The sequence below is a fragment of the Mirounga leonina genome, unplaced genomic scaffold, assembly GCF_011800145.1.
Source record: "Mirounga leonina isolate KUSES-001 unplaced genomic scaffold, KU_Mleo_1.0 Mir_168, whole genome shotgun sequence".
NCBI classification, from domain to species: domain Eukaryota; kingdom Metazoa; phylum Chordata; class Mammalia; order Carnivora; family Phocidae; genus Mirounga; species Mirounga leonina.
The window spans coordinates 29,278,682-29,303,998 of record NW_023270426.1 but is presented as its reverse complement, the minus strand read 5'-3'; the positions used below and the strand labels follow the sequence as shown (position 1 = coordinate 29,303,998).

The window sequence follows — 25,317 nt, the reverse complement described above, 5'->3', positions numbered from 1 at the left end:
CGAAAAGTGGCTAGTGCGATTAAAGAACTCAATTTTAAATTTTACTGAATTTTAATTTAAACGTAAATAGCCACATGTAACTCGTGACTACCGGATCGGACAGCTCAGCCTTAGTACAGTTGAATAGTGTGAGCTTGGCACTGGAGCCCGGTAGGTTTCAAGCCTCCACGTTTAAAAAGAGAGATTGTTAATATGGTTATAAAATGTCTGGATTCCGGGCTGTTGAATGCTATCGACCGTAGTAAATATCTGTGCACAGCGGCAAGCCATAACTAGCACCTCAGTCACTGAAGACTAATATACCTTGCATCCTGGCATCCTGACAGACACCCAACCCAGCGCCGCAGGGTGAAAAGGTTGAAGGTCGGGGAACTCCACCTTAGCCAGGGCGCGCTCCCGAACAGCCTCATGGACTTTGTAGTTCAAGACGCCAGTGACGTCACTACTTGCGTGTCACCACAGCGTGACCCCTGGGTCAATTTCCGGTAGCCTGTTCCTCTCTGGGAATTGTAGTCAATAGGTGCCTGCTGGACCTTGGGTCTAGTGGTCTGGAAACTACAATTCCCGGCGGGCTCGAAGATACGCATCGCAGTAGTTCGCAGTGGGCGGGCGATTGCCTCATCAGGTGTAAAGTGTGTGCTTCAGTGTCGTGGGAGGCCTCTCTTCCCCCCAGACGGAAGGGAAAGGTGGTAATCACTGCTTTGAAAGGATCACCGAGGTCACTGTCGTGGGTTTGCAGAGTTAGCTGGGCGGTGCCATGGCGGTGAGTTCTGGAGGGAGGAGAGTCCGCTCAGCCCGGCCCTAGAACGTGGCTGATCTGTCGGCTTTTGCCAGAAGCTAGGGGCTCCACGTGGTAGCTGTTGTCCTGAAGGGAAAAATCTTTCTCTAAAGAAGGGGAATGCCTTGACCCCCACGCTAAAGATGTAGATGTTGTGAGGATGTGCCTTTTCTTGCTAGCTGTTGAGCCAGGAGCTGGTATCTTCAACTTTACACCCTGCTTAATGTTATGTGTGTTAATTTCACCGAAGTGTCTGAAACCTATTTGGAGAGAGAGGAGTAGGTAACGTTGTTCCTCCTCTTAACAAAAAATTATTGAGCGCTTTCCGGTAAAACAGTCACAAATCTCTACATTCATGGTGTTTACATGTGTGTGGGGGAGTTACGTACTAATAAGATACACGGTAAAATATGTCAGGTGCTGGTAAGTGCTATAGAAAAAAAATAGAGCAGAAAGGGGAGACCATTGAGTGTGAGGTGGGTGGGGTAGGGCTGCAGTTTTAAAAGGGTGATCAAGAAAGGCTTTGCTAAGAAGGTGGCATTGTGGCAAAAAGGAGGTAAGGGAGCAAGCCAGGCAGCTATATGGAGAAAAGATTTGTAGGCAGAAGCAACAGTGTGAGTGAAAAGCCTAACGGACTGAGCCACCTAGGCACCCCGAGTATGGACAACTCATGAGGAATTTTATAAAGGAGAGCAGAGGATCGGGGTAATAGGTGAAGGTCAAAGGAGGGCTTTTTTTTTTTTTCTTCTTTTTTTAAAGGTAGAAATTACCCAATGCTTGTATGCTTATGGGAATTACCCTGTAGATAGGAAAAATTAATGTGCTGTTCCTGAATAGAGTAAAGGGGATGAGATCAGGTCATCAGTAGAGGGGTTAAGCAGGACCACACTCATCTATGTAACAGGAAAGAAGACAGATTGTATGGGTACACATGCATGTGGGTAAGCAGATGTGATGAGGAAGACTGAAAATTTTTTGTTCATTTCTGTTTTCTCATTGAATTAAGAGCCAAGATTACCAGCTAAAAATAAGGATAGGAGAGGAAATGTTGGAGGCTTGAGGAGAGAGGCTTGTTTAGGACATTGCTGTCATTAGAACTTTCTGTGATGAAAATGTTCTATATTTGCACTAATATGGTAGCCACTGGCCACAAGTGGCTATTGAGCACTTGAAATGTGGCTGGTGCAATGGAAGGACTGAATTTTAATATAATTTTTTTTTTTAAGATTTTATTTATTAAAAAAAAAAGATTTTATTTATTCATTTGACAGAGAGAGACACAGCGAGAGAGGGAACGCAAGCAGGGGGAGTGGGAGAAGGAGAAGCAGGCTTCCTGAGGAGCAGGGAACCCGATGCGGGGCTCGATCCCAGGACCCTGGGACCACGACCTGAGCCGAAGGCAGACGCTTAACGACTGAGCCACCCAGGCGCCCCATTATAATTTTAAAATTAAAAAGTTACATGTGGCTAGTGGCTACTGTATTGAACAGTTACACATTAAAGTTTGAGAGGCACTAGTCTAGAAGGAGTAAGTAACTAAGTGGATTTCAGAAATTAGTAGTATTGCTGGGCATCACTTGACATCAGTGGACATGATTTTAAATTGAGGCCGGTCAGCATGGTTGAATTCTTATCTCCTGCCACTTTCAGCTGTCTGGCTGAGGGAACAGAGCAGGTGCATAGGAGGGTTGGAGTTTTGCCAGGCAAGAATGATAAAGAGAATAGTGAAGGAGTGATTTTATAGATGATTTAAGGGATGGAAATAAGGACTTGTGGTGGGAGGGGCCTAAGGATTAGTGAAAAAAGGTCATGATCAATAGATCCTGTTGGGGTTGAAGAATTATTGGAGTTGGAATTCTAGTAGAGTTAAGACCAATAATATCAATAACTAACATTTCTTATGTGTCATGCTTTGTATTTAGCATTTTATTTGAATTGTCTCATTGAGTCTTCACACTAATCTATTTGAGTTAGGCACTCTTATTTGCAGAAACCCAGGCATAGATTGCTTAACTAACAGGTCCAACTTCTCATAACTAGGACATGATGAAAGTGGATTAGAACTCAAAGAGGCTGACTCATTTCTCAGTCACTATGTCATCTTGCTTTCCAGGAAAACACATGCCTTCTGAGTCCTGGTCCAGGGCTTTTTCTTCTGTTCCAGGTTGCTCGATGACTCCCCACCAACCCCACTCCCCTAAGGTGATATCCTTAGCTAATGTGGAATTTGCAGGTCTTTCTCTTTTTTTTGGTGTTAATGGGAATGGGCTTTTCAGTTTGAAAGACTTTAATACATTCTTTTTTCTTTTTAAGTTTTATATTTCCTTATGTAAGGAAACTGGCAACATTTCTGGTAGATATGATTGTTTTGCTTTATTTACTTCTTGGCCTCTGAAAATATTCATGTTTTACACTGTCATGATACTGGGCTCACGTTAAAGTTTGTTTTATTGGAAGAATCCAGTAAGAACTCCCTTTAGAAAGAATAAGTAACAATAAAAATAATAAAAAGTACTGATTGCTTATTCTGTGCCATGCATTAGTGTTTTACATATTTTTTCATCAAAACAACGCTGTAAAAGTAGGTGCTATTTTTATCCCCATCTTACTGATGTGGAAAATAAGGCATCAGATCTACTCAGAGGAGGAATTAGAATTCATTTGTTTCCATTCTGGAGCCCATTCTCTTAATCATTGTGCTACCCCCAGTTGTAAGCTAATGAGGAAATGTCTTTTGCAAACACCTCCCATAAGGAAAGTTTTCTCTTTCCAGAGGAAATCTTACCAATATGAAGTGTGTAAGACAATGAACATGTGATAGCATGGGTAGAATATTAGTTTTTATATTATAATTGAATATGTAAATACCAAACTATAATTTTCTTCACATCAGAGTAGTATTTATTTTTTAGAGCTTTTGACAGTTTTAATCTCTTCTAATTATATATCGGACTTTTAGAGGGGATCTGGGGATGTGATATAATAAACATAATAGCCAACTTAAAAAATACTGTTTTTAAACTTTCATTTGGAAAATTTAAATAGTGAACAAAACAGAGAGAATAGTAGTGTTAGGCACTTCCATATACCCATCACCCAACTTCAATAATTGGCAGTTCGGGGTCATCTTGTTTCATATATCCCTCCCTTGCACCCTGCCCCTCCGGATTCATTTTAGGCAAGTTCCAGGCATCATGTGTACATGTTTGACATATTTTAGTATAAGGTTTTTACATCAATACATAGTTTAGTAAGCTTTTTTAATATAATGATAACTTCTCTTAAAACATAACCCCAATGCCATTTTCATACCTAATAAAAATCACATGATGTCTAGATGTCTCTTTGTAGTATTGGTTGACATTGTGCATTTACCCTATGTCCAGCACTATGCTAAGTTCTTCATGCATATTAAGTCTTTTAATCCTCATACTAACACTACAAGGTAGGCATAATTTTTATTCTCATTATATAGATAGGTAGAAAAATGGAGGCTTAGAGAGTTTAAGGAATTTGCCTAGGGTTCTATAGCTAGTAAGTGGTGGAGCTAGGAGATGGCCAGAGTCCCAAGAGAAAGCAGAAATAGAAGTCAGAAGATGAGGATTTTTGTCCAACTCGATCAATTGCTGACATGACGATCTCTGAGCTTCAGATTTATCATTTTTGAGAAATGATAGCTGTTAGTCTGCCCACTTCTTAGGGTTGTTGTTAAGATAAAAAAAGTTAATGTTCATAAAAGCTTTAAGCTGCAAGATACTATGAATATATGAAAGAGTTGTTATCTATTTAGAGATTCTTCACTGGGGATGATTTTGTCCCCCTGAGAACATTTGGTCTGGAGACTGGATTGTCACACCTGGGGGGTGTGCTGCTGGCATTTAGTGGCTAGAAGCCAGGAATGCTTCTAAGCATCTTAAAATGCACAAGACAAAAACACAAAAAATTATTTAGCCTAAGCTGTCAATAGTGCCAAAGTTCAGAAATTCTGATCTTGGCAAATAACCTTCTAACTAATTATTATAACCAATTGTCTAGTTAAATAGCCAGTGAAGAAATTAAGGCTCAGATTGATGGAGTGACTTTCCAAGGTTATATAACAAATTGGTGCTGGGGCCAAAGTCAGATTTCATTACAATTGACTTTGATGTTTTGAGAAGCAAATTTTTTCTGAGAAGCAGAAACCTCAAGAAGAGTTTTTGTGTTTAGTGTGCTCAATAATAACGAAAAGAAATATATAGTTCTAAGTAATTTGTGAAGACTATTGCTTTCATGTTCTTCTTTAAATGGGTGACATGGTCCTTTTTAAGCAAAAAATATTTGTCCTGTAACTTCTTTGTCTATGGCATTGTACTTGGGGCTGAGGTGACTATAAAAGTTCTGAAAGTTGCTGTCTGCCAGGAGTTCACAGGTCAACTGGGTAAATGTCTTAGGGAACATTTGGTTGCATGCAATGGAAGCCAACTCAAGTTGGTTAAAGAGGAATTTAGTAACGATACAGTGGGATTTCATATCACTCATGACCCTAGGGTAGGAGATACAACTAGGCTTCACGAGCTAGGCTGTTGGTATAAAGGCAAGTATGTTAATATTATATTTATTATATGTGTTGCTAAATACATATATTAAATATATTAAAGTTTTATTAACATGTTAATAGTATTAACATAATAATCTGAAATGATAAAATTAATATTAATTAATAGTAAATGTATTAGTTTTTCTCTTCAACCTTAAAGTTGGTTTTTTATTTCTGACTTTAAAATAAATTAAAATATTTTTGTGAGCCCCTATAGGTTAGAGAGTTCAAGGAATTGGTCTAGGGTTCTATAGGAAGCCTATAGACAAAGGTTCTATAGGCAACCCAGGCTTCTGTAGGCAACCTAGACACTTTGCCTATTCTGTTTACAGGTTAAGTCAGCTGTTAGGAGTTGTACAGGCTGTTTTTTATTTATTTTTTATTTTAAGATTTTATTTATTTATTTATTTATTTTTAAAGATTTTATTTATTTATTTGACAGAGAGAGACACAGTGAGAGGGGGAACACAAGCAGGGGGAGTGGGAGAGGGAGAAGCAGGCTTCCCACTGAGCAGGGAGCCCGATGCAGGGCTCGATCCCAGGACCCTGGGATCATGACCTGAGCCGAAGGCAGACGCTTAATGACTGAGCCACCCAGGCGCCCCTAAGATTTTATTTTTAAGTAATCTCTACACCCAATGTAGGGCTTGAACTCCCAACCCTGAGATCAAGAGTCACATGCTCTAGCGGCTGAGCCAGCCCGCCACCGTGACGTTGTGCAGGCTGTTTTAAGGGCTAGGTGGAATCTTCTGCCTAAAACTCCTTTGCTGGAACATAGGTCCAGTCTAACTGGGAATTCATCTGGAAACATAGAAGAGTACATTTAACCACCTCTAATGCACTGCCTTAAATAAGACTGGACTTTGGTTGTTGAAGAAAGAGAAGGAACAGGTATTGGGTAGGTGATCTGCTGTCCCTGCCATAGCTTATTTTCAAATGGTAGTCTTTGTATATTACTATTGAAAACCGGTTTGCATGTATAGAAGTAGAGAGACTTGTAACTTATAGGTTACTTGTTAGGAGGAGGGTTTTGTAGTAAGAAGGAGCAAAGGAGCTGAGGGTCTGAATGAAGGTGGTTAGCAGCAAAAATGGAAAGGAGTGAATAGATGAAGGCCCTTATTCTTTCCTGGAAAAGGAAGTAACCTTATGCAACCACACTTACTTTTATGGAAATTCTTGGGAAAGAGTCCAAATTGCTTAGTACCTTGATTCACATATGCACCTAGTTCCTAGTCTGTTATTTTTTTATGGCCACAATATGCAAAAGCAGACAATATATTGTTCACTTGTCTTTTTTTTTTTTTTTAACATTTTATTTATTTATTTGACAGAGACACAGCAAGAGAGGGAACCCAAGCAGGGGGAGTGGGAGAGAGAGAAGCAGGCTTCCCGCGGAGCAGGGAGCCCGATGCGGGGCTTCATCCCAGGACCCTGGGATCATGACCTGAGCCGAAGGCAGATGCTTAACGACTGAGCCACCCAGGCGCCCCATGTTCACTTCTCTTTTAAAATCTTTAAATATTGAACAGATATTTGTTGAGAACCTGCTATAAGCTAGACCTTGAGGATATAATGAGATACAAATTATCATTCCCCACCATGAACAGGCTTCAGTAGTCCTGTGAGGAAGACAGACAGATACCGACACCACTGTGTCATAAGTGCTGGCATGGGGGAAATATTGGTAGGTAGGAACATATTAAGAATGGCATATCATAACCTCTTGGTGACCAGTGCAGGTGATTAGCTGAGACCTGAAGGATGAGAGAGCAAGGCAAAGAAATTGGTGAGGCATGAGGGCAGAGAAAGTACTTTGAACAGCTGCTCAGGTGACAGAGGGAGCTTGGCACATTTGGGAAAATACAGATGCCTTGATGGGCCTGCAGTGGGGGAATGAAAGGGGAGGAGAGAGGGATCTGGCCGAGATTAGACAAGAAGGGCCTGGAGTGCCAGGTTTTACAGAATAGACTTTATCCTGGCAGCTACAGAGAATCTCTGAAAGGATATTGACTTGATCAGATTTGTGTTTTGATACCATTTCCAGTCACAGCAATTATGATCTGGTCAGGGTTTATAGAAACAAAAAATTTCCTTGTCACTTTCATTTTCCTTTGGTTACTGGAGAAACTTGTTATGTCCCTGATTTTTTTTCTTTTTTCTAAGTAATCTTTACACCCAACAGAGGGCTTGAAATCACAACCCCAGGATCAAGAGTTGCATGCTCCACTGACTGAGCCAGCCAGGCGTCCCCATGACTTTTCAAATTATGGAATTCTTTCTCAATTCCTCTCTGCCTTTGTATCAGGGTTCTTCCTTTAATCCAATATTTCACCTCCTCCTTGTAAGCTGACTTGTCCTTGTCTTGTATCTTAAACATGCTTCACCTCCTCCTTGTAAGCTGACTTGTCCTTGTCTTCTATCTTAAACTTGCTTAAAAAGTAGTAAACCATTCTTTGGTTTAAATGCAGGGAACTGGGGCACCTGGGTGGCTCAGTTGGTTAAGTGTCTGCCTTCGGCTCAGGTCATGAATCCAGGGTCCTGCTCAGCGGGGAGCCTGCTTCTCCCTCTCCCTCTGCTGCTCCCCCTGCTTGTGCGTGTGCTCTCTATCTCTCTCTCTGTCAAATAAATAAATAAAATCTTAAAAAAAAATTCAGTAGCTTAAAAAAAAATGTAGGGAACTGAAAATAATAAAACAGAGCTGACAAATTTATAGTAGATTTGTACTAAATCTTTTTTTTTAATTAATTTATTTATTTGACAGAGAGAGCACAAGCAGGGGAGGGGGCAGGCAGAGGGAGAGGGAGAAGCAGGCTCCCCTCAGAGCAGGTGGAGCCTGATGCGGGGCTCAATACGAGGACTCTGGGATCATGACCTGAGCCAAAGGCAGTCGCTTAACCAACGGAGCCACGCAGGCATCCCTTGTACTAAATCTTAATTTTAATACTGTTAGTTATTTTTATTACATAATACACAAAGTATATTTAAGATAGTTATTGGAGAAATAGTGTTAAGGTTGGGGTTCTATTGACTGCACAGAATTCCTCTTTGCAAAGTGCTCAAATTTGTGTAACCATTTAGAAAACAGTTAAGAATCCAGTATATCTGTGATACGACTAGAAAGCATTTTGTTTTTTAAGTAAACTACATCCAGTGTGGGGCTTGAACTCACAACCCTGAGATCAAGAGTCGCATGCTCTACTGACTGAGCCAGCCAGATGTCCGACTTTTTTTTAAAGTAATATAAAGTATATGTATAAATATATATTTAAGTAAGCTCTGTGTCCACTGTGGGGCTTGAACTCACAACTGCAAGATCAAGAGTTGCATGCTCTACTGATTGAGCCGGCCAGGTGCCCAATTGGGAAGCATTTTTTAAATTGTTGGTTGAAAGGAGAGAGGGAGGCATGATTAAAGGAGACTGAGTTGCAGGTGTTAGGTGACTTGGCAAGGTCACCTGTTTAGTAGGTTGTAAAAGTATGAGTAGAGCCCAGGGGTGCCTGGCTGGCCCAGTGAGTGGAGCATGGGACTCTTATCTCAGGGTTGTAAGTTAGAGCTCCATGTTGGGTGTAGAGATTTCTTTAAAAAAAAACAAAAAAAAAAAGCTTAAAAAAAGTATGAGTAGAACCCAGATATTTTCTCATTTGAAAATGCTGCAGAATCTGGAAATGTTAGCATATAAGAAGGGGAAGAAAATCTAATTTCAGTTCAGATAACTTTATACCAGAGAATAAAATTTTAGAAACTAAAAGTAAGTTTGAAAACAGAATTAGATTTGGGGATGGTCCATTCGTATCCAGCTTTCACACTTCTCTGTTCTGTAAGTGTTCATTCCACTCCAGCTTCGGCACATTTGCTTTTAGCAGCTAATTTTTTTTTTTTTTCCCCACAGAATCAGAAACTGAGAAAGAAGCTCTGACCTTTCTTTTTTTCAGAAATAGGATGATCGTGTGTGTGCTTTGCTTTCGGTTTCAGCCGAAATCAGGATGATGATGGCAATGTTGCCATGTAGATCTGATATTACTAGAGACATGCTTGCTATTCTGTTTCCTTTTAACTTCATATTAATAGTCTGTTAGCCATTTGAAGAGAAGTCCTTCATCAGTTTCCTTGGAAAAAAACCATGTAGATGACTAATCTTCCCTCAGCGTCTTCCCACTGGGTCTCAGCATCCTTCTTTGGTGGGATAATTGCAACTTGGCCAGTAGGTACTACTCCATCCTATACTTTTCTAAGTATTTATACATTTTAACTAAATAGGAACAGTATCTATTTGACAACAGTATCTGTTTTAGTGTCTGATTTAAAAAAAAGTGTTTCAGAGCTTTTATATATTTGAGTAATTCATTGACCATCCCTTTGAGGTTTAAAGTGGACAGATCGTGATAATCATAATTTTTAATCACGTTTAAAATTCAAGATAACCATGGAAAAATTGCCTCTCAGTAAACAGCTCAGTTCTGTGAACCCACTTTTTCTAAAGCAAGCCTGTCAAAGTATAGAGTGGATTATTCTCTCTCTTTTGTGTCCAATAGGAAAGAAAAGGAACAGCCAAAGTAGACTTTTTGAAGAAGATCGAGAAAGAAATCCAACAGAAATGGGATACTGAAAAAGTGTTTGAGGTCGATGCATCTAATGTAGAGACCCAGACTAGGTGAGTAATACTTTGTGAAGTTCTAGACCTTGTGTTTCTAAAACCATTGGCTACAGAAACCACTTTGTGGAAAGGATAAGGCAGAGTGTATTTATAATGTCTGAAACAGGCTGAAGGAGGTAACTTCTACTTTCTGCATTTGAAATTAGGATCCTCTTTCCTTTGGAAGTCTTTTTTTTTTTTTTTTTTTTTTTCTTAAAGTAAGCACGGGGTGCCTGGGTGGCTCAGTTGGTTAAGTGTCCAACTCTTGATTTTGATTCAGGTCATGATCTCAGGGTTGTGAGATTGAGCCGCACATTGGTCTCCATTCTCAGCCCAGAGTCTGCTTGAGATTCTCTCTTCCTGCTCCTCCCTCTGTGCTTGTGCTATCGCTCTCTCTCAAATAAATAAATAAATAAATAAATAAATAAATAAATAAATAAATAAAATCTTTAGGGGAAAAAAATAAAAATAAAGTGAGTTCTATGCCCATTGTGGGGCTTGAGTCACATGCTCTACCAACTGAGCCAGCCAGGTGCCCCTCCTATAGAATTCTTAAAGGACTTTTTCTACATAAAGGTGTTTTTTTTTTTTAATAATATTTTTCATATTTAGACAAAGGAGAATGTTTTGAAGTTTTGTCTTTGCTGACTGATGAAATCATTCTATTAGAGATTCATAATATAGTGATAATTATCTCCAGAGACACAAAGTATAAATTTTAAAGGGTTTCTGTATTTGAAGGTCTTATTTCATAAATACTGTATTGCTTTGGTATTAAGCATGAGTTGTAAGACAGTCCACAGATAATGATTATGATATTGGGAAAAACAAAAACAAAATAACTGCCCCAAAACAGTACTGTAATAAATATATGCATCTATTTTAAGATGCATCTCAATTTCAGAGATGTTGAAATACAGAAAAATGTCCCCTTATAATGAGGAAATACATTGACAACAATTTAGTAGTAGCTAATCTTGAAAAGTTATTGTTCAGTATGCAAAGGAATTAGGAAATACACCATTTTTAATGTGCATATTATCATTTAATCTTCTTAACTCTTTAAGATTAGCAATACTTTTATCCCTATGTTATAGATGAGGAGATTGAGGTACAGGGAGGCTAAGTAACCAGTTCAAGGTTGCATAGCTAGGCATTGTCAGGGTCTGGACTACTTTTTAGGACTTTCTGATTTTAAAATGTATCCTCCTTGCTACTCAGCAACAGTCTAATGGATTTTTTCTTTTTCTTTTCTTTTTTTTAAAGAAATTAAGAGTGTTGTTGTAATATAAAGTTTCTGATGTTATTTAAACTATTGTTTGAAGGTTTTGTTGGTTTTAGAATTTTGGGCAATTTTAAGTTATCGAGAATGAACTGAAAAAGCTGCATTATTTAGTGAAAGAAGACGAACTTGAAGAAACCTAGAAATGTAACATTGAGTGAGAATTTTTTGTTTCTAAGTAATCTCTACACCCATTGTGGGGCTCATAATCATGACACTAGGATCAAGAGTTGCTTGCTGTACTGACTGAGCCAGCCAGGCGCCCCAGGATATAATTTTTTAATGAAACTCACAAGTGAGCAAAACTAAATGATACATTGTTTAAGGGCACAGACATGTATAAGCTATTCAAAATCAAGGAAATGACAAAAGTCACTTTCAAGAGAGTATATCTGGTGGGAGGGGTGAGGAGCACACAGTATAGCTACAGTCGGCTCATCAGTTGGATAGTGTGCCGACAGGTGTTCATTTTATTGTGCTTCATAACATGTATGTATGTTATACATTTGATTCATGAGAAGAGGATATAACATAATTAATTAAGCAGCTTTAAAAAGGTGCTTTTTAACTTAATTTACCATGTATCTTATAATACTGAAGATACTTTATTTTACCTGACGGACTTTGAATTGCTTTGTATATATCTAATGAAGGCAAATCTTGTTTAGTTACTAAAACATTAAATTAATCCAGTTTCCTAAGAGTATTAAAATCATCTTTAGTAAATTATCTTTACTCAGCATTTTAGCTTAAGTTAAACCTCCAGTATTTGCTACAAGGATATTTATTTCTTTAATGTCTACCTATAAATATCTTATTCTTTCTAAATCAAAAGTAAGTTTCATTTCAGAGGGCTTTTAATTTCCAGACTTATAAATTTAACTTAATTTAATTTTTAATTTTTAATTTATTTTTAAAGATTGTATTTATTTGAGAGAGAGAGATAGAGCACAAGCAGGGGGGAGGGGCAGAGGGAGAGGGAGAACCAATTTTAGTGTATGTGCTGCCGAAGCGAGCACAAGGGAGAGGGAGAACCAGACTCCCCACTGAGCAGGGGGCCCCATGAGGGGCTGGATCCCAGGACCCCAGGGTCACGACCAGAGCCGAAGGCAGATGTGTAACTGACTGAGCCACAAGGGTGCCTCTTAAATAATAAAATTTAAACAAGTTGTTTGTAGTACACTTTCCCTTCACCCCACCCCCTCATTGTAAAAGGAACTTAACATTTTCTTCTCTGTACTTTGTTTTTTACATGATTGTTTTGCAGCAAGGGCAAGTACTTTGTAACCTTCCCATATCCGTATATGAATGGGCGCCTTCATTTGGGACACACATTTTCTTTATCCAAATGTGAGGTAAAGTTTCCTCTGTGTATAATAAAATGGGGTGGAGGGTCTTTGATAAATACTATTTTGAAGAAAATGGCATATATCGAATTTATTTCCTGTTAAGGGAACTTAGAATTCCTTAATTTTAAACATAATTTTAATATTTTACTTCTATTAAATATTTTTATATTTAATTTGCATATGTGGTATGTAGTTAAGTATAAGTAATTCCTAGGATGGTGAAAAGACAGAAAAAAGGAATAGTGGACAGAATTTTGGAATGACTTCCTTCTAAAGGAAGAGAGGAAAGGAAAACTAAATTGATAATCTTTGTCAAAAGTCAATATTTTATATTTGTCTAGCATTTGAATTTGTAATTTAAATTCAGTTTGCTTTCTGTAGTTTGCAGTAGGATACCAGAGACTGAAAGGAAAAACTTGTCTGTTTCCCTTTGGTTTACACTGTACTGGAATGCCCATCAAGGTAAGATTGCTTTTGGGATTGGTTTCTACTCTTTTTAGGTTAAAACAAATGTGATGTCCAATTTAAGAGCTTGAAATAGGATTTTCAGATACTTATATATTATATTGCAGTGTTTTTTGAAATGAGTTGAATTTATTGTGAAAATTAATTTTAATTTTTTAATTTTTAATTTTTTAAAAGATTTTATTTATTTGAGAGAGAGAATGCGAGAGATAGAGAGCACATGAGAGGGGGGAGGGTCAGAGGGAGAAGCAGACTCCCCGCCGAGCAGGGAGCCCGATGCGGGACTCGATCCCGGGACTCCAGGATCATGACCTGAGCCGAAGGCAGTCGCTTAACCAACTGAGCCACCCAGGCGCCCAAAAATTAATTTTTAAAAGATACTTGAAGAAGTGCATAAAAGGCACACAGTAAGGTCTAAGTGATCTCTAATAATTTTGATATTTCTGTTGGTGACCTTACATATTGATATTTCAACTTAGATTATAACTATTAATAAGTAAAATAGCATGATATTTTGTGTACACATGAGGTATAGGAAGTCAGCATCAAGTAATAAAGTTTTTTTATGTGTATTAGCTCTTTTTTTTTAGTTGTATCATATTTTCATCATGTTTGCAAAGGTCTTCGTCATAAATGTGTATTAGAAATAATTCTAAGTAAAGAAGGGGCCAGACAGAGTTGAAAGGATTTCCTAAATGCAAGAGGGTTGGGAAATTTAATTCCCATTTCTTTTGCTTCTCCAACCTTTTATTTTGAAAAATGTCAAACCTGCAGAAAAGGTGAAAGGTTAGGAGAATGAACACCCATATACCTTTCACACGTACTTACTAAGTATTAACATTTTGCCATAACTGCTTTAGTTCACACACATGTAATACATGCACACTTTTTTCTCTCTTTTTCTATGAACTCATTGAAAGTAAGTTGCACCCATCATGTTGTGCCACCTCCAAGTACTTTAGTGTGTATTTTTTGAGAACAAGGGCATTCTGCATCATCACAGTCTCATTGTCCCCTCCAAGAAGTTTAACATTGATGTAATGTTATCTTCATCTAATCTCTAGTCAGATGTTTCTAGTTGTTCGAAAATGTCCTTTCTGGCAGTTTTTTACTCTGTGTGCTGTGGATCACACGTTGGATTTTGTTATCAGTTCTTCTTGGTTTCTTTTAGTTTGTCATGACATTGATGTCATTTGAGAGTTAGGCCAGTTATTTTATAGAATGCCCCATCATCTGAGTTTTCCGATTGTTTCTTCATGATTAGATTTGAGTGAAATATTTTGACAAGAATACTATATTGGTGAGGTAAACCTCCCACTGTATCATATCAAAAGGCGTATATTGGTAGTTTGTATAACCTCAGATAAACCCCTTCATCTCTAGTGTGTGTTTTGTAATTTATTTATTTTATTTTTTAAAAGATTTTATTTGTCAGCGAGAGAGAGAGAAAGGGAACATGAGCAGGGGGAAGGGCAGAGGGAGAGGGAGAAGCAGGCTCCCTTCTGAGCAGGGAGCCCGATGCGGGGCTTGATCCCAGGACCCTGGAATCATGACCTGAGCCAAAGGTAGAGGCTTAACCAACTGAGCCACCCAGGCGTTCCATGTGTTTTCTAATTTAATGCCTGTCCTGTCTACCTTGCAGGCTTGAGATGATGATAGAAGATACAAGACAGTAATCTTTAAATTGAGAGATACTATTATTCATGTTGTTATTCAAAATGATAACACTGTATCTTATGTACCTTGGTACTTCTAATACCTAACATATAGTATACTACATTGAGTACTTTGAATGTTGAATAAATGCTTGCTGAATAAATGAAGTAAAATACTAATTTATAAATTAGTGAATTTTGACGTACATGAATTATATATCATATGGATTTTCTGTAATGATTCACATGTGTATAGATGTAGAAAATCTCAATTTTAGTTGGCCATAGAAATACCAAAAAAATTCAGATTGTTTCTGACTTGAATTTTGAACTTCACTCTAATGTTGTATTTGTTATAGGCATGTGCTGATAAGTTGAAAAGAGAAATAGAGCTTTATGGTTGCCCCCCTGATTTTCCAGATGAAGAAGAGGAAGAGGAAGATGAAGATATCAGTGTTAAAACAGAAGATGTAATAATTAAGGATAAAGCTAAAGGAAAAAAGGTTTGGGGTTAATACTGTTTATTTTGGTTGAAATTTTATATTTTTGTCTAATTTATATTTGTATTCCCAGTACCTGGCACATAAAAAGTACTCAGTAATTTTGAAAAAGTAACAAGCCAAAAATTATCTTTCTGACTTTTTGATGGCCTTTTTCCCCTTTTTACTTTATTTTGAAATAATTTAGATATAGAGAAGGATTGCAAGGTAGAGCAGAGTTCCCTTATATTCTTTATCCAGTTCCCCTTATATAACCATGTACAGTCCTCAAAACTAAGAAATCAACATTTGAACAATACTATTCACTAAACTACAAACTTATTTGACCTTCAGTGGTTTTTTCGTTGGCATCCTTATTCTGTTTGCAGGTCCAATCCAAGATCCCACATTGCATTTACTTGTCATGTCTCCTTCGTATGTCTCCTTAGTCTCTTCCATCTTTGTCTTCCATGACTTTGACACTTTTGGAGAGTACTGGTCAGATCATTTATAGAATGTCCCTCAATTTGGCTTTGTCTAATGCTTTCTCATGAGTAGAATGAGAGGTGATGTGTCCTCCTCAGTGCATCATATCAGTGAGTATATGATGTTGATATCTTACTATGGTTGATGTTAACCTTGATCATTTGGCTTTGGTGGTGTCTGCCACGTTTTTCTACTGTAAGGATTCCATTTTTCTCTTTGATTCATAAATATTTTGAGAGAGGTACTTTGAGGCTATGGAAATAATATCTCCTTTTTAAAAAATATTTTATTTATTTTAGACAGAGAATGATTGAGCAAGAGTGGGGGTCAGTGCGGGGGAAGGGGCAGAGGGAAAGGGAGAGAGAGAATCCCAAGCAGATGCCCTGCTGAGCACAGAGCCCAATGCGGGGCTCAGTCTCATGACCCTAAGATCATGACCTGAGCCGAAATCAAGAGTCAGACATTTAAGTGACTGAGCCAGCCAGGTGCCCCTGGAGATAAAATCTTCTTTTTAAATATTTTCTCACTAATTTTAGCATTTGTCAGTGGATCTTGCCTGCAACAGTTGTAACTGTATTGCTCTAATGGTGATTTTCCATTTCCTTCATTCCTTCTACATTTATTACCTGGAATTCTTCTGAAAAGTAATAGTTGTCCTTTCTCCCCCATTTACTTATTTATTCAGGCTTTTTTTTTTTAATATATCTGTGTGGGTTCATGCATATTTATTTTATTCTTTGAGTTATACTCCAGTACTATGTGGTGTTTTGGGGCAGTTGTTATTGTTCAACTTCCTCTGGTTTTGGCCACTGAGAGTCTTTTCGGTTGGCTCCTATGTCTGTCTGACGTGCCTCCATCTTTTTTCTTTTCTTTTTTAAGTACTTTATTATTTTCTAGTGCCCAACATACTCCAGGTTCATCTTGTATTTTCCCTGTTGCAGCCTGGAATCAACCACTTCTCTCAGGAATCCTGTTTCCTTTTATTGAGAAACTGTATTTAGAAACTAAGTTCTGAATGCTAGGTACACTCATTGTTTATAGCCCTTCTCAGTAGAAAGCAAGGAAATATATATAATAATCCTGGTAACCCACATATATGCACCTGTCTATATTTCTTTACCTATCTCTATGTACATTCAAAAAGTTCATCCTACGGGACACCTGGCTGGCTCATTTAGTAGGACATGCGACTCTTGATGTTGGGGTCATGAGTATGAGCCCCACATTTGGGGTAGAGTTTACTTTAAAAAAAAGTTCATAGTGATACTCCTGGCTCCGTGTTATAACCATGGGCCTCATTCTAGCATTCTCCCTTTGCTAATTTGTGACTTCTCCAAACAGTGAGAAACCTGGCTCTCATTATTTATAGTATATAATTTGTTCAATCCTAGTCTACTAGTAGTTCCAGAATTGCTAACCCATACCCCTGGGAGAAACAGTTTTACCAATGAAAGTACAGTGTTTGTATATGCTTTTTGTCTACTTTTTGTCCTTAGAATCTAGTCAACACATTCTTTTCCAAAGTTACTTTTTTTTTGAGTAAGCTCTACACCCAACGTGTGGCTCAAAGTCATGGTCTCTGAGATCAAGAGTTGCATGTTCTACCAACTAAGCCAGCCAGGCACCCCCCCCAGAGTTACTTCAAAAGCTCCTTTCTTTTTAACCCACTTCAAAGTGTGGTTGTATCATATATTTATAATACTGTTAGATACATTTGTTACAGTCTACATTTCATCTTCCATTCCTCCAACATCCTGGTGGATTTTTTTTTTTTTTTAAAGATTTTATTTATTTATTTGACAGAGAGAGACACAGCGAGAGAGGGAACATAAGCAGGGGGAGTGGGAGAGGAAGCAGGCTTCCCGCTGAGCAGAGAGCCCGATGCGGGGCTCGATCCCAGGACCCCGGGATCATGACCTGAGCCGAAGGCAGATACTCAACAACTGAGCCACCCAGGAGCCCCTATCCTGGTGGATTTTTTAAACAAATGTATATACAGTAAAATTCACTCTTTGTAGTAGATAGTTATGTTGGTTTGACAAATATGTGGAGTTATGTTCCTGACACCATAGTACCATACAGAGCAGTTCTGTCACCTCCAAAACTCCTTGCCCTGCCTTTTTAGTTCTTTTTTTTTAAAGATTATTTATTTATTTTAGAGAGAGAGAGGGAGAGAGAGCACGTTTGTGCACACTCATGCACGCATAGGTTGAGGTGGAGAGGGAGAGGGAGGGGGAAATCTTAAGCAGACTCCCTGCTGAGCATGGAGCCCAATGTAGGGCTTGATCCCATGACTCGGAGACCATGACCTGAGCTGAAATCAAGAGTTTGACGCTTAACCAACTAGGCCCCCAGGCGCTCTTCTTTTTTTTTTTTTACGATTTTATCTATTTGTTTTAGAGAAAGTAAGCAAGTGAGCAGGGGGAGGAGTAGAAGGAGAGGGACAAGCAGACTCTGTGCTGAATGTGAAGCCAGACATGGAGCTTGATCACATGACCCCAAGATCACTACCTGAGCCAAAACCAAGAGTCGGTTGCTTAACTGACTGAGCCACCCATTTTTATAGTTTGATAGTTTTTTTTATAGTTTTTATAGTTTAACTTGTTTACCCATCTCCAACCCCTGACATTTGGTTGCCTTTTTGATATTGGTAAATATTAGAAAAAGACAAAACTCTCGTTAATAGCTTATTCATAACTAAAAGAAGATACATGTGGTTTTAGAAAAAAGGAAATAGAGATTGGTGCTGACATCCTATCTTTAATGATAATTCTTTATGGTTCCAATGATTTAGTTATTTCTCATATCAGAGTCTTGGTATTGGACTGTAAAATTTGGCAGACAAAATAGTATGTCAAAATCCATTAGTATTCTGACATACCAACAGCATGTTTTGGAATATAAAAAATTACCAAATCGAATATTCACTTAAAATTATTGCTATCCTGGAATTTGCTAACCATTTGTTGGTTGGTCCTTGATGGAGTTTGTTTTTATTGTTTTTTTTTTCCAGAGTAAAGCTGCTGCTAAAGCTGGATCTTCTAAATATCAGTGGGGCATTATGAAATCCCTTGGTCTCTCTGATGAAGAGATAGTCAAATTTTCTGAAGCAGAATATTGGCTTGATTATTTCCCACCACTGGCTATTCAGGATCTGAAGAGAATGGGTTTGAAGGTATGTCCATCACTCCCATAGTTTAAGAAAATATGAAGAACACATTGTGTTTATGATTATATGAGATTTGGACCACTCAATTTAGAATAATATATTCCACCTGTATTACACTAATGAATTAGTACCTTTATTGTTATGGGTCTTGATGTAAGCAGTGAAGTACTTTAATATTTGTTGTATTGGAATATTTTTTTTTTTAAAGATTTTATTTATATATTTGACAGAGAGCGAGAGAGCACAAGCAGAGGGTACAGCAGAGGGAGAGGGAGAGGCAGGCTCCCCACCAAGCAGGGGGCCTGATGCAGGGCTCGATCCCAGGACCCTGGGATCATGACCTGAGCCGAACGCAGATGCTTAACCATCTGAGCCACCCAGGCGCCCCTGAAATATGTTTTAATAACAATTGGTAGAAGGGAATTCTGTTCAAAGAATATGAAGAAGCCAAAGTTTAGCTTATATATTTAGGAATACTTAAAGGTATTATTTAAGTGTTCTTTCTTAATTTATTATAATTCCTATATGCTTGTTATATGAATGTGAATGTTTCAAAATTGACCAATTAAACACAAGTTAATATAATTAATATATTTAATAGATAGAACCTGAAAATTGTTTTCTTTTTAATGTTTGATATAATTATAGGTTGGAAAATAAAGAGTAGAAGAGTAATTGATTCGTGGGAATTCTTTTTCATAGAGACTATACAAATTTCTCAAAAATTACCTTTTTCTTTTCTCTTCTATAGGTAGACTGGCGTCGTTCCTTCATCACCACTGATGTTAATCCTTACTATGATTCATTTGTCAAGTGGCAGTTTTTAACATTAAGAGAAAGAAGCAAAATAAAATTTGGAAAGCGGTGAGTTTGTTGTCCTTCAGTATAATAAAGCAAGAATCATAATTCTTGCATTATAATTCACTGCTTGATAGATAGCCTTCTTTTTCCCATTATCCTTTCTCATATTGTAAATTTTTTCTTTTTGTTCTCATGTCTCATTTGTTTCCCTTTTTGTCTTACCAGTATTTTAATGCCTCTGAGCTGCTTAGTGTTTATGACAAATAAAAACAGGGAGAATAGAAGTGTTGGCTTTTTTTTTTTAAATATAATACCCAGTGCTCATTACATCACATGCCTTCCTTAATGTCCATCACCCAGTTACCCCATCCACACACCCCCCTCCCCTCTAGCAACCCTCAATTTGTTTCCTATGATTAAGAGTCTCTTATGGTTTGTCTCCCTCTTGGAGTGTTGGCTTTTATGATCTCCCTAAAGATTCTGTTCAGTGTTTCCAGCCAAGCACAAAAAAATTTATTTATGTGTTAGTTTGTCCTTTTATTCTATAAGTTAAGATTCTTCCTTGATTCTGTGGATTAATTAAAAGCTACTTGTATTTCATAACTGAAATTATATTTCATAATCTTTTGTTTCATACCACAAAGCCAAGATCAGTACATATTTTTCAGGGTATTACCTTTGATGAAGGCAGAAAGGTTTCATTAAATAACTAGGCTGGCAACTACTCATAAAAGCATAAATAATTGATGTAGACATTTGTTCAGTTAGAAGTTTTAGAAGAAATATTGTTAGATACTAGCAACAAAAGCAAATATGTTAGGATAAAACTTGTATATTACAATAATATTTGTCACTTATTATTTATTTTTTAGGTATACCATTTATTCTCCAAAAGACGGACAGCCCTGCATGGATCATGACAGGCAAACTGGAGAGGTAATTATTTGTGACATAGAGTAGCTATTATAATATTTCATAATATGGCCATAGAGTTTACAGAATAGATCAGAAACCTGAAAATAATTTTTTCCGGTGACTGTGAAGAGGGAGGCACAGCGGCACTGTAGGTGTCTGTGTCTTGTCTAGGACCTTGTTACTCCAAGAGAGGTGCTAGGACCAGCTGCATATGCATGTGATACAAAAGCACATTCTTTTTTTTTTTTGACAGAAAGAGACACAGCGAGAGAGGGAACACAAACAGGGGGAGTGGGGGAGGGAGAGGCAGGCTTCCTGCTGAGCAGGGAGCCCGATGTGGGGCTCGACCCCAGGACCTTAGGACCATGACCTGAGCCAAAGGCAGACGCCTAACAACTGACCCACCCAGGCGCCCACAAAAGCACATTCTTGGGCCTTAGCCTGAAATTGCTGAATCAGAAGCTCTGGGGGTGGAGCCCAGAAATCTGTCTCTAATAAGCTCTTGATAGGATTCACATGCAGACTAATATTTGAGAAGCACTGCTTGGAGAATACACTGTTCTAAAAAGAGCATGGGGCAAGGTAATGAGATATGTGGCTAACTGATGTACACAGATTCCATTTATACTTGTTTTGATCATGTGCCTACTTGCTTATTTCCAAAGTGCTTCTAGCCATGCATGACATCAGTTCACTCTACATTACTGTAAGACACATTAGTAGCATTATTCGTTGTAATACTTGAGTGAAGCCAGGGTGATTTGCCTAAAGCCATAGCACAGTCAATCAGTAACAATGACAGAATCTGACCTTAGGATTCCCTATGCTGTATCTTCCTTTATTACCATCTCTGAATGCATTTGTAGTCTAGTGATTACTTTTCAAAGTCAGCTTTCAATTATGATGTAACTTATCTAATAGAAGTGAGAGTTGATCAAAATTTTGAATTTGGAAGACCGAGTTTACTGTTAACTTTTAATGTAGTCAACACCACAGCAATATCCTAAATTCCAGTAGTATGTCATAGTTTTTCAAAGCATTTTCTTGTTCATTGTCTTACCTGCTCCCCAGGACAATCCCATGTAAGTCACAGTACAGTTATTTTACAGATGAAGAAATGAAGGCTCAGGGAGACTGTGACTCCCTTGGGTCAAGCCGTTAGTAATGGCCTAGGCTAGGTTTTGAATGCACATCGTCTGACCCCAGGTCCAGAGTATTTCTTTGATGCCTGTGGGATTGTTTGATTACATATTCTGACTCCCATTTTGGTAAACACTGTTTTGGGTGATTATTCTAATTTTTTTCCTCTTGTCCTCCACTCTCAAGTGAGCTCTTAGCCAACTGTTTTTACTTAGTAGTATCTGGGCTTCCTTTATGGGTTCTGATCTGGTGTGGGGTGGGAGGGTGGCCTTTCAAGTCACTCTGTTTTTTTTTTTCCCCAAAGATTTTATTTATTTATTTGAGAGAGAGAGAGAAAGAGAGCACGAGCTGGAGTGGGGTGCAGTGCAGAGTGAGAGGGAGAAGCAGAGGGATCATGACTTGAGCCAAAGGCAGTCGCTTAACTGGCTGAGCCACCTAGGCACCCCTTTTAAGTCATTTCTTACACATTAGACCTTTATTTATTTTTAAAAGATTTTATTTATTTATCTGAGACAGAGAGAATGAGAGAGACAGAGAGCACATGAGAGGGGGGAGGGTCAGAGGGAGAAGCAGGCTCCCTGCGGAGCAGGGAGCCCGATGCGGGACTCGATCCCGGGACTCCAGGATCATGACCTGAGCCGAAGGCAGTCGCTTAACCAACTGAGCCACCCAGGTGCCCAGACCTTTATTTATTTTTTTAATTTATTTTTTAAAGATTTTATTTATTCATTCAAGAGAGAGCACGAGCAGGGGGGAGAGGCAGAGGGTGAGGGAGAGTCCCCGCTGAGTTGGGAGCTCGATATGGGGCTCGGTCCCAGGACCCGGAGATCATGACCTGAGTGGAAGGCAGACGCTTAATCATCTGAACCACGCTTAACCATGTGCCCTCACATTAGACTTTTATGTGAATGTAGTCATCTCCCTACTCGCAGTCTCCTCATTGGAAGAAAGAATTATTCTAACAATGCGAGAATCCATCTAAAAAATTTGACTCAGATCTCTCACATAGATTGGTGGGTTTAATCCAAGTTTTTTTATCCTCTCAAATTTTTGTTTTGTTTATTTGTTTAGGGCGTGGGACCTCAGGAATATACTTTAATCAAGTTGAAAGTGCTTGAGCCATACCCATCCAAATTAAGGTAGGTTGCCAAAGAGTTATTGCTTTATCTTTTTGAGATAATAGGTGTGATAGAATCCACAACATTTTTTTTACATAAACATATATTTTTTCTTCTTAGTGGCCTGAAAGGGAAAAATATCTTCTTGGTAGCTGCTACTCTCAGACCTGAGACCATGTTTGGACAGACCAACTGTTGGGTTCGCCCTGATATGAAGTACATTGGGTTTGAGACGGTGAAGGGTGATATATTCATCTGCACCCAAAGAGCTGCCAGGAATATGTCATACCAGGGCTTTACCAAACACAATGGAGTGGTGCCTGTTGTTAAGGAATTAATGGGAGAGGTGAGTTGGGTAGCAGATTTTTTATTTTAGTGCTTAGATTTAGAGGAGAATTTCAGCCATGACACTTGAGGAAAGAACATTGAAAAAAATCTTTTTAATTGTATACATACAATGCGGTGTGTAAATCCTAAATTTTGTATTTTGGTGCATTTTTATACGTGTGTACACTCAGGCAAGCACCACCCAAATCAAGATATAGAACAGTTCCAGTAATCCAGAAAGTGCTGTCTTGTCCATCTTGCAGTCAGTACTTACCCCTCTTCTGCAAAGGTAACCACTGCTCTGATTTAAGTCACCGAAGATTAGATGCTGTTCTTGAACTTTTCATTCAGAATTATATAATCTGTACTCTTTTGTGTCTGGCTTCTTTTGCTCAAAGTATGTCTTTGAGATTCATACATGTTGTGTGTAGGAGTGGTTTTTTTCTTTCTTTTTGCTGTGGAGTAGTCATTGTGTAGACTGTATCACCATAGCATTTTTGAGTCTTATGTTTCAGTTCGGTAAGTATCTGGTTGAGAAATACAGACAGTCCTTCCTAAGAGATTAAATAGCTGCAGTAGAAGATGATTACCAGCGTTCCTGGTATAGAATTGCAGCCATTTTTTTCCCTGAAGAATCTTGGTTGATGATAACTAAATCTGGATGATTATGTAGCTTTTATCCTTACAGTTTATTTACTTATCAGTATTTCAGAGCATATTTTACTCCCTTTGGTAAATGCTGATCTTAGGTATCTTAATAAATAACATTTATTTATTTTTTAAAAAGATACTATCTATTTGAGAGAGAGAGAGAGCATGAGCAAGGAGAGGCAGAGGGAAAAGGAGAAAGAGAATTCCGAGCATACTCTGTGCTGAGCAGAGCCTGATGCAGGGCTCGATCTCATAACCCTGAGACCATGACCTGAACCAAAACCCAAGAGTCAGACGCTTAACCAACTGAGCCACCCAGGTGCCCCAATAAGTAACATTTTAAAAGAAAAAGATGAGTAGAATACTATCTCAGTTCTTTTGAATTGAGCTTTTATTTCTTGCTTATTTTGTAAACTTACTTTTGGACTAGATTGTTACACATTAGTAGAACTCAAAATTTGAAAGACAAAAAGATACAAAATATGTCCCTAGTCACTCAGTTTCCCCTTCCATAGGCATTCACTAAAATCACTGTTTTATCTATCCTTCCAGAAGTATTTCACATATTTATAAGCAAATGCCTGTGTATGTATTCTTTCTCCCTCATATTATTATTTATTTACTTTTTAAAAAGATTTTATTTATTCACTTGAGAGAGAAAGAGCACACGTGTATAAGCAGGGGCAGAGGCAGAGGGAGAGAGAAAGAGAATCTCAGGCAGATACCCCGCTGAGTGCAGAGCCTGACTCGGGGCTCAATCCCACTACCCTGACATCATGATCTCCGCCAAAATCAAGAGTCAGATGCTTAACCAATTGAGCCACCCAGGTGCTCCTCCCTCTTTTTAATATTGCAGTGGCAGTATACTTAGTCACATTGTTCTCGGTCTTGCTTTCTTTTTTACTTAATTATGTCTTGGTATGTGCCTTATCAGTGCAGAGCTTCCTTGTATCTTCTGTTTTACAGCCACATAGTATTCCATTGTTTGGCTCTACCACAGCTTATTTAGCCATTCTCTATAATGGATATTGGAATAGTTTGGCTTTTTCTGTGATAAGCAGTGCTGCCGCATCTCATTAGTTCCTGATGTCGGAGTTGTGTCTGAGACGTTTTTAGGAATTGTGTGAATAACACAAATATTTTCTGTCCTAACGCAGTTTCTTTCCATGTAAATTTGAGCAGATTCTGGAGTGTGTGATATAAATAAATAAATAGCTTGCAGCCCTTATTGAGACTGTCATGATATTTAGCCTTCACCCATGTGACTATAAGTAGCTTCTTTTTTTTTTTTTTAAAGATTTTATTTATTTATTTGACAGAGACAGCGAGAGAGGGAACATAAGCAGGGGGAGTGGGAGAGGGAGAAGCAGGCTTCCCACTGAGCAGGGAGCCCGATGCGGGGCTCGATCCCAGGACCCTGGGATCATGACCTGAGCCAAAGGCAGACGCTTAACGACTGAGCCACCCAGGCGCCCCTATAAGTAGCTTCTTTA

General features: G+C 38.4%; 1 protein-coding gene across 2 annotated transcripts in view; it reads left to right on the top strand.

The window, feature by feature from the left end:
* Positions 1-394: 394 nt before the first annotated feature.
* LARS1 (leucyl-tRNA synthetase 1) overlaps positions 395-25,317 on the top strand; it is a 73,375-nt gene continuing 48,452 nt past the window's right edge. The window contains exons 1-10 of one of the 2 annotated variants that reach the window (XM_035014392.1): positions 395-763; positions 9,887-10,005; positions 12,537-12,624; positions 13,000-13,080; positions 15,098-15,241; positions 18,717-18,878; positions 19,624-19,736; positions 20,546-20,609; positions 22,800-22,867; positions 22,967-23,192. In XM_035014392.1, the coding sequence (XP_034870283.1) occupies positions 758-763; positions 9,887-10,005; positions 12,537-12,624; positions 13,000-13,080; positions 15,098-15,241; positions 18,717-18,878; positions 19,624-19,736; positions 20,546-20,609; positions 22,800-22,867; positions 22,967-23,192 (1,071 nt within the window). In that variant the 5' untranslated portion in view covers positions 395-757. Of the gene's footprint in view, positions 764-9,886; positions 10,006-12,536; positions 12,625-12,999; positions 13,081-15,097; positions 15,242-18,716; positions 18,879-19,623; positions 19,737-20,545; positions 20,610-22,799; positions 22,868-22,966; positions 23,193-25,317 lie in introns of those variants that run through there. The other variant, XM_035014393.1, reaches the window with a different exon arrangement.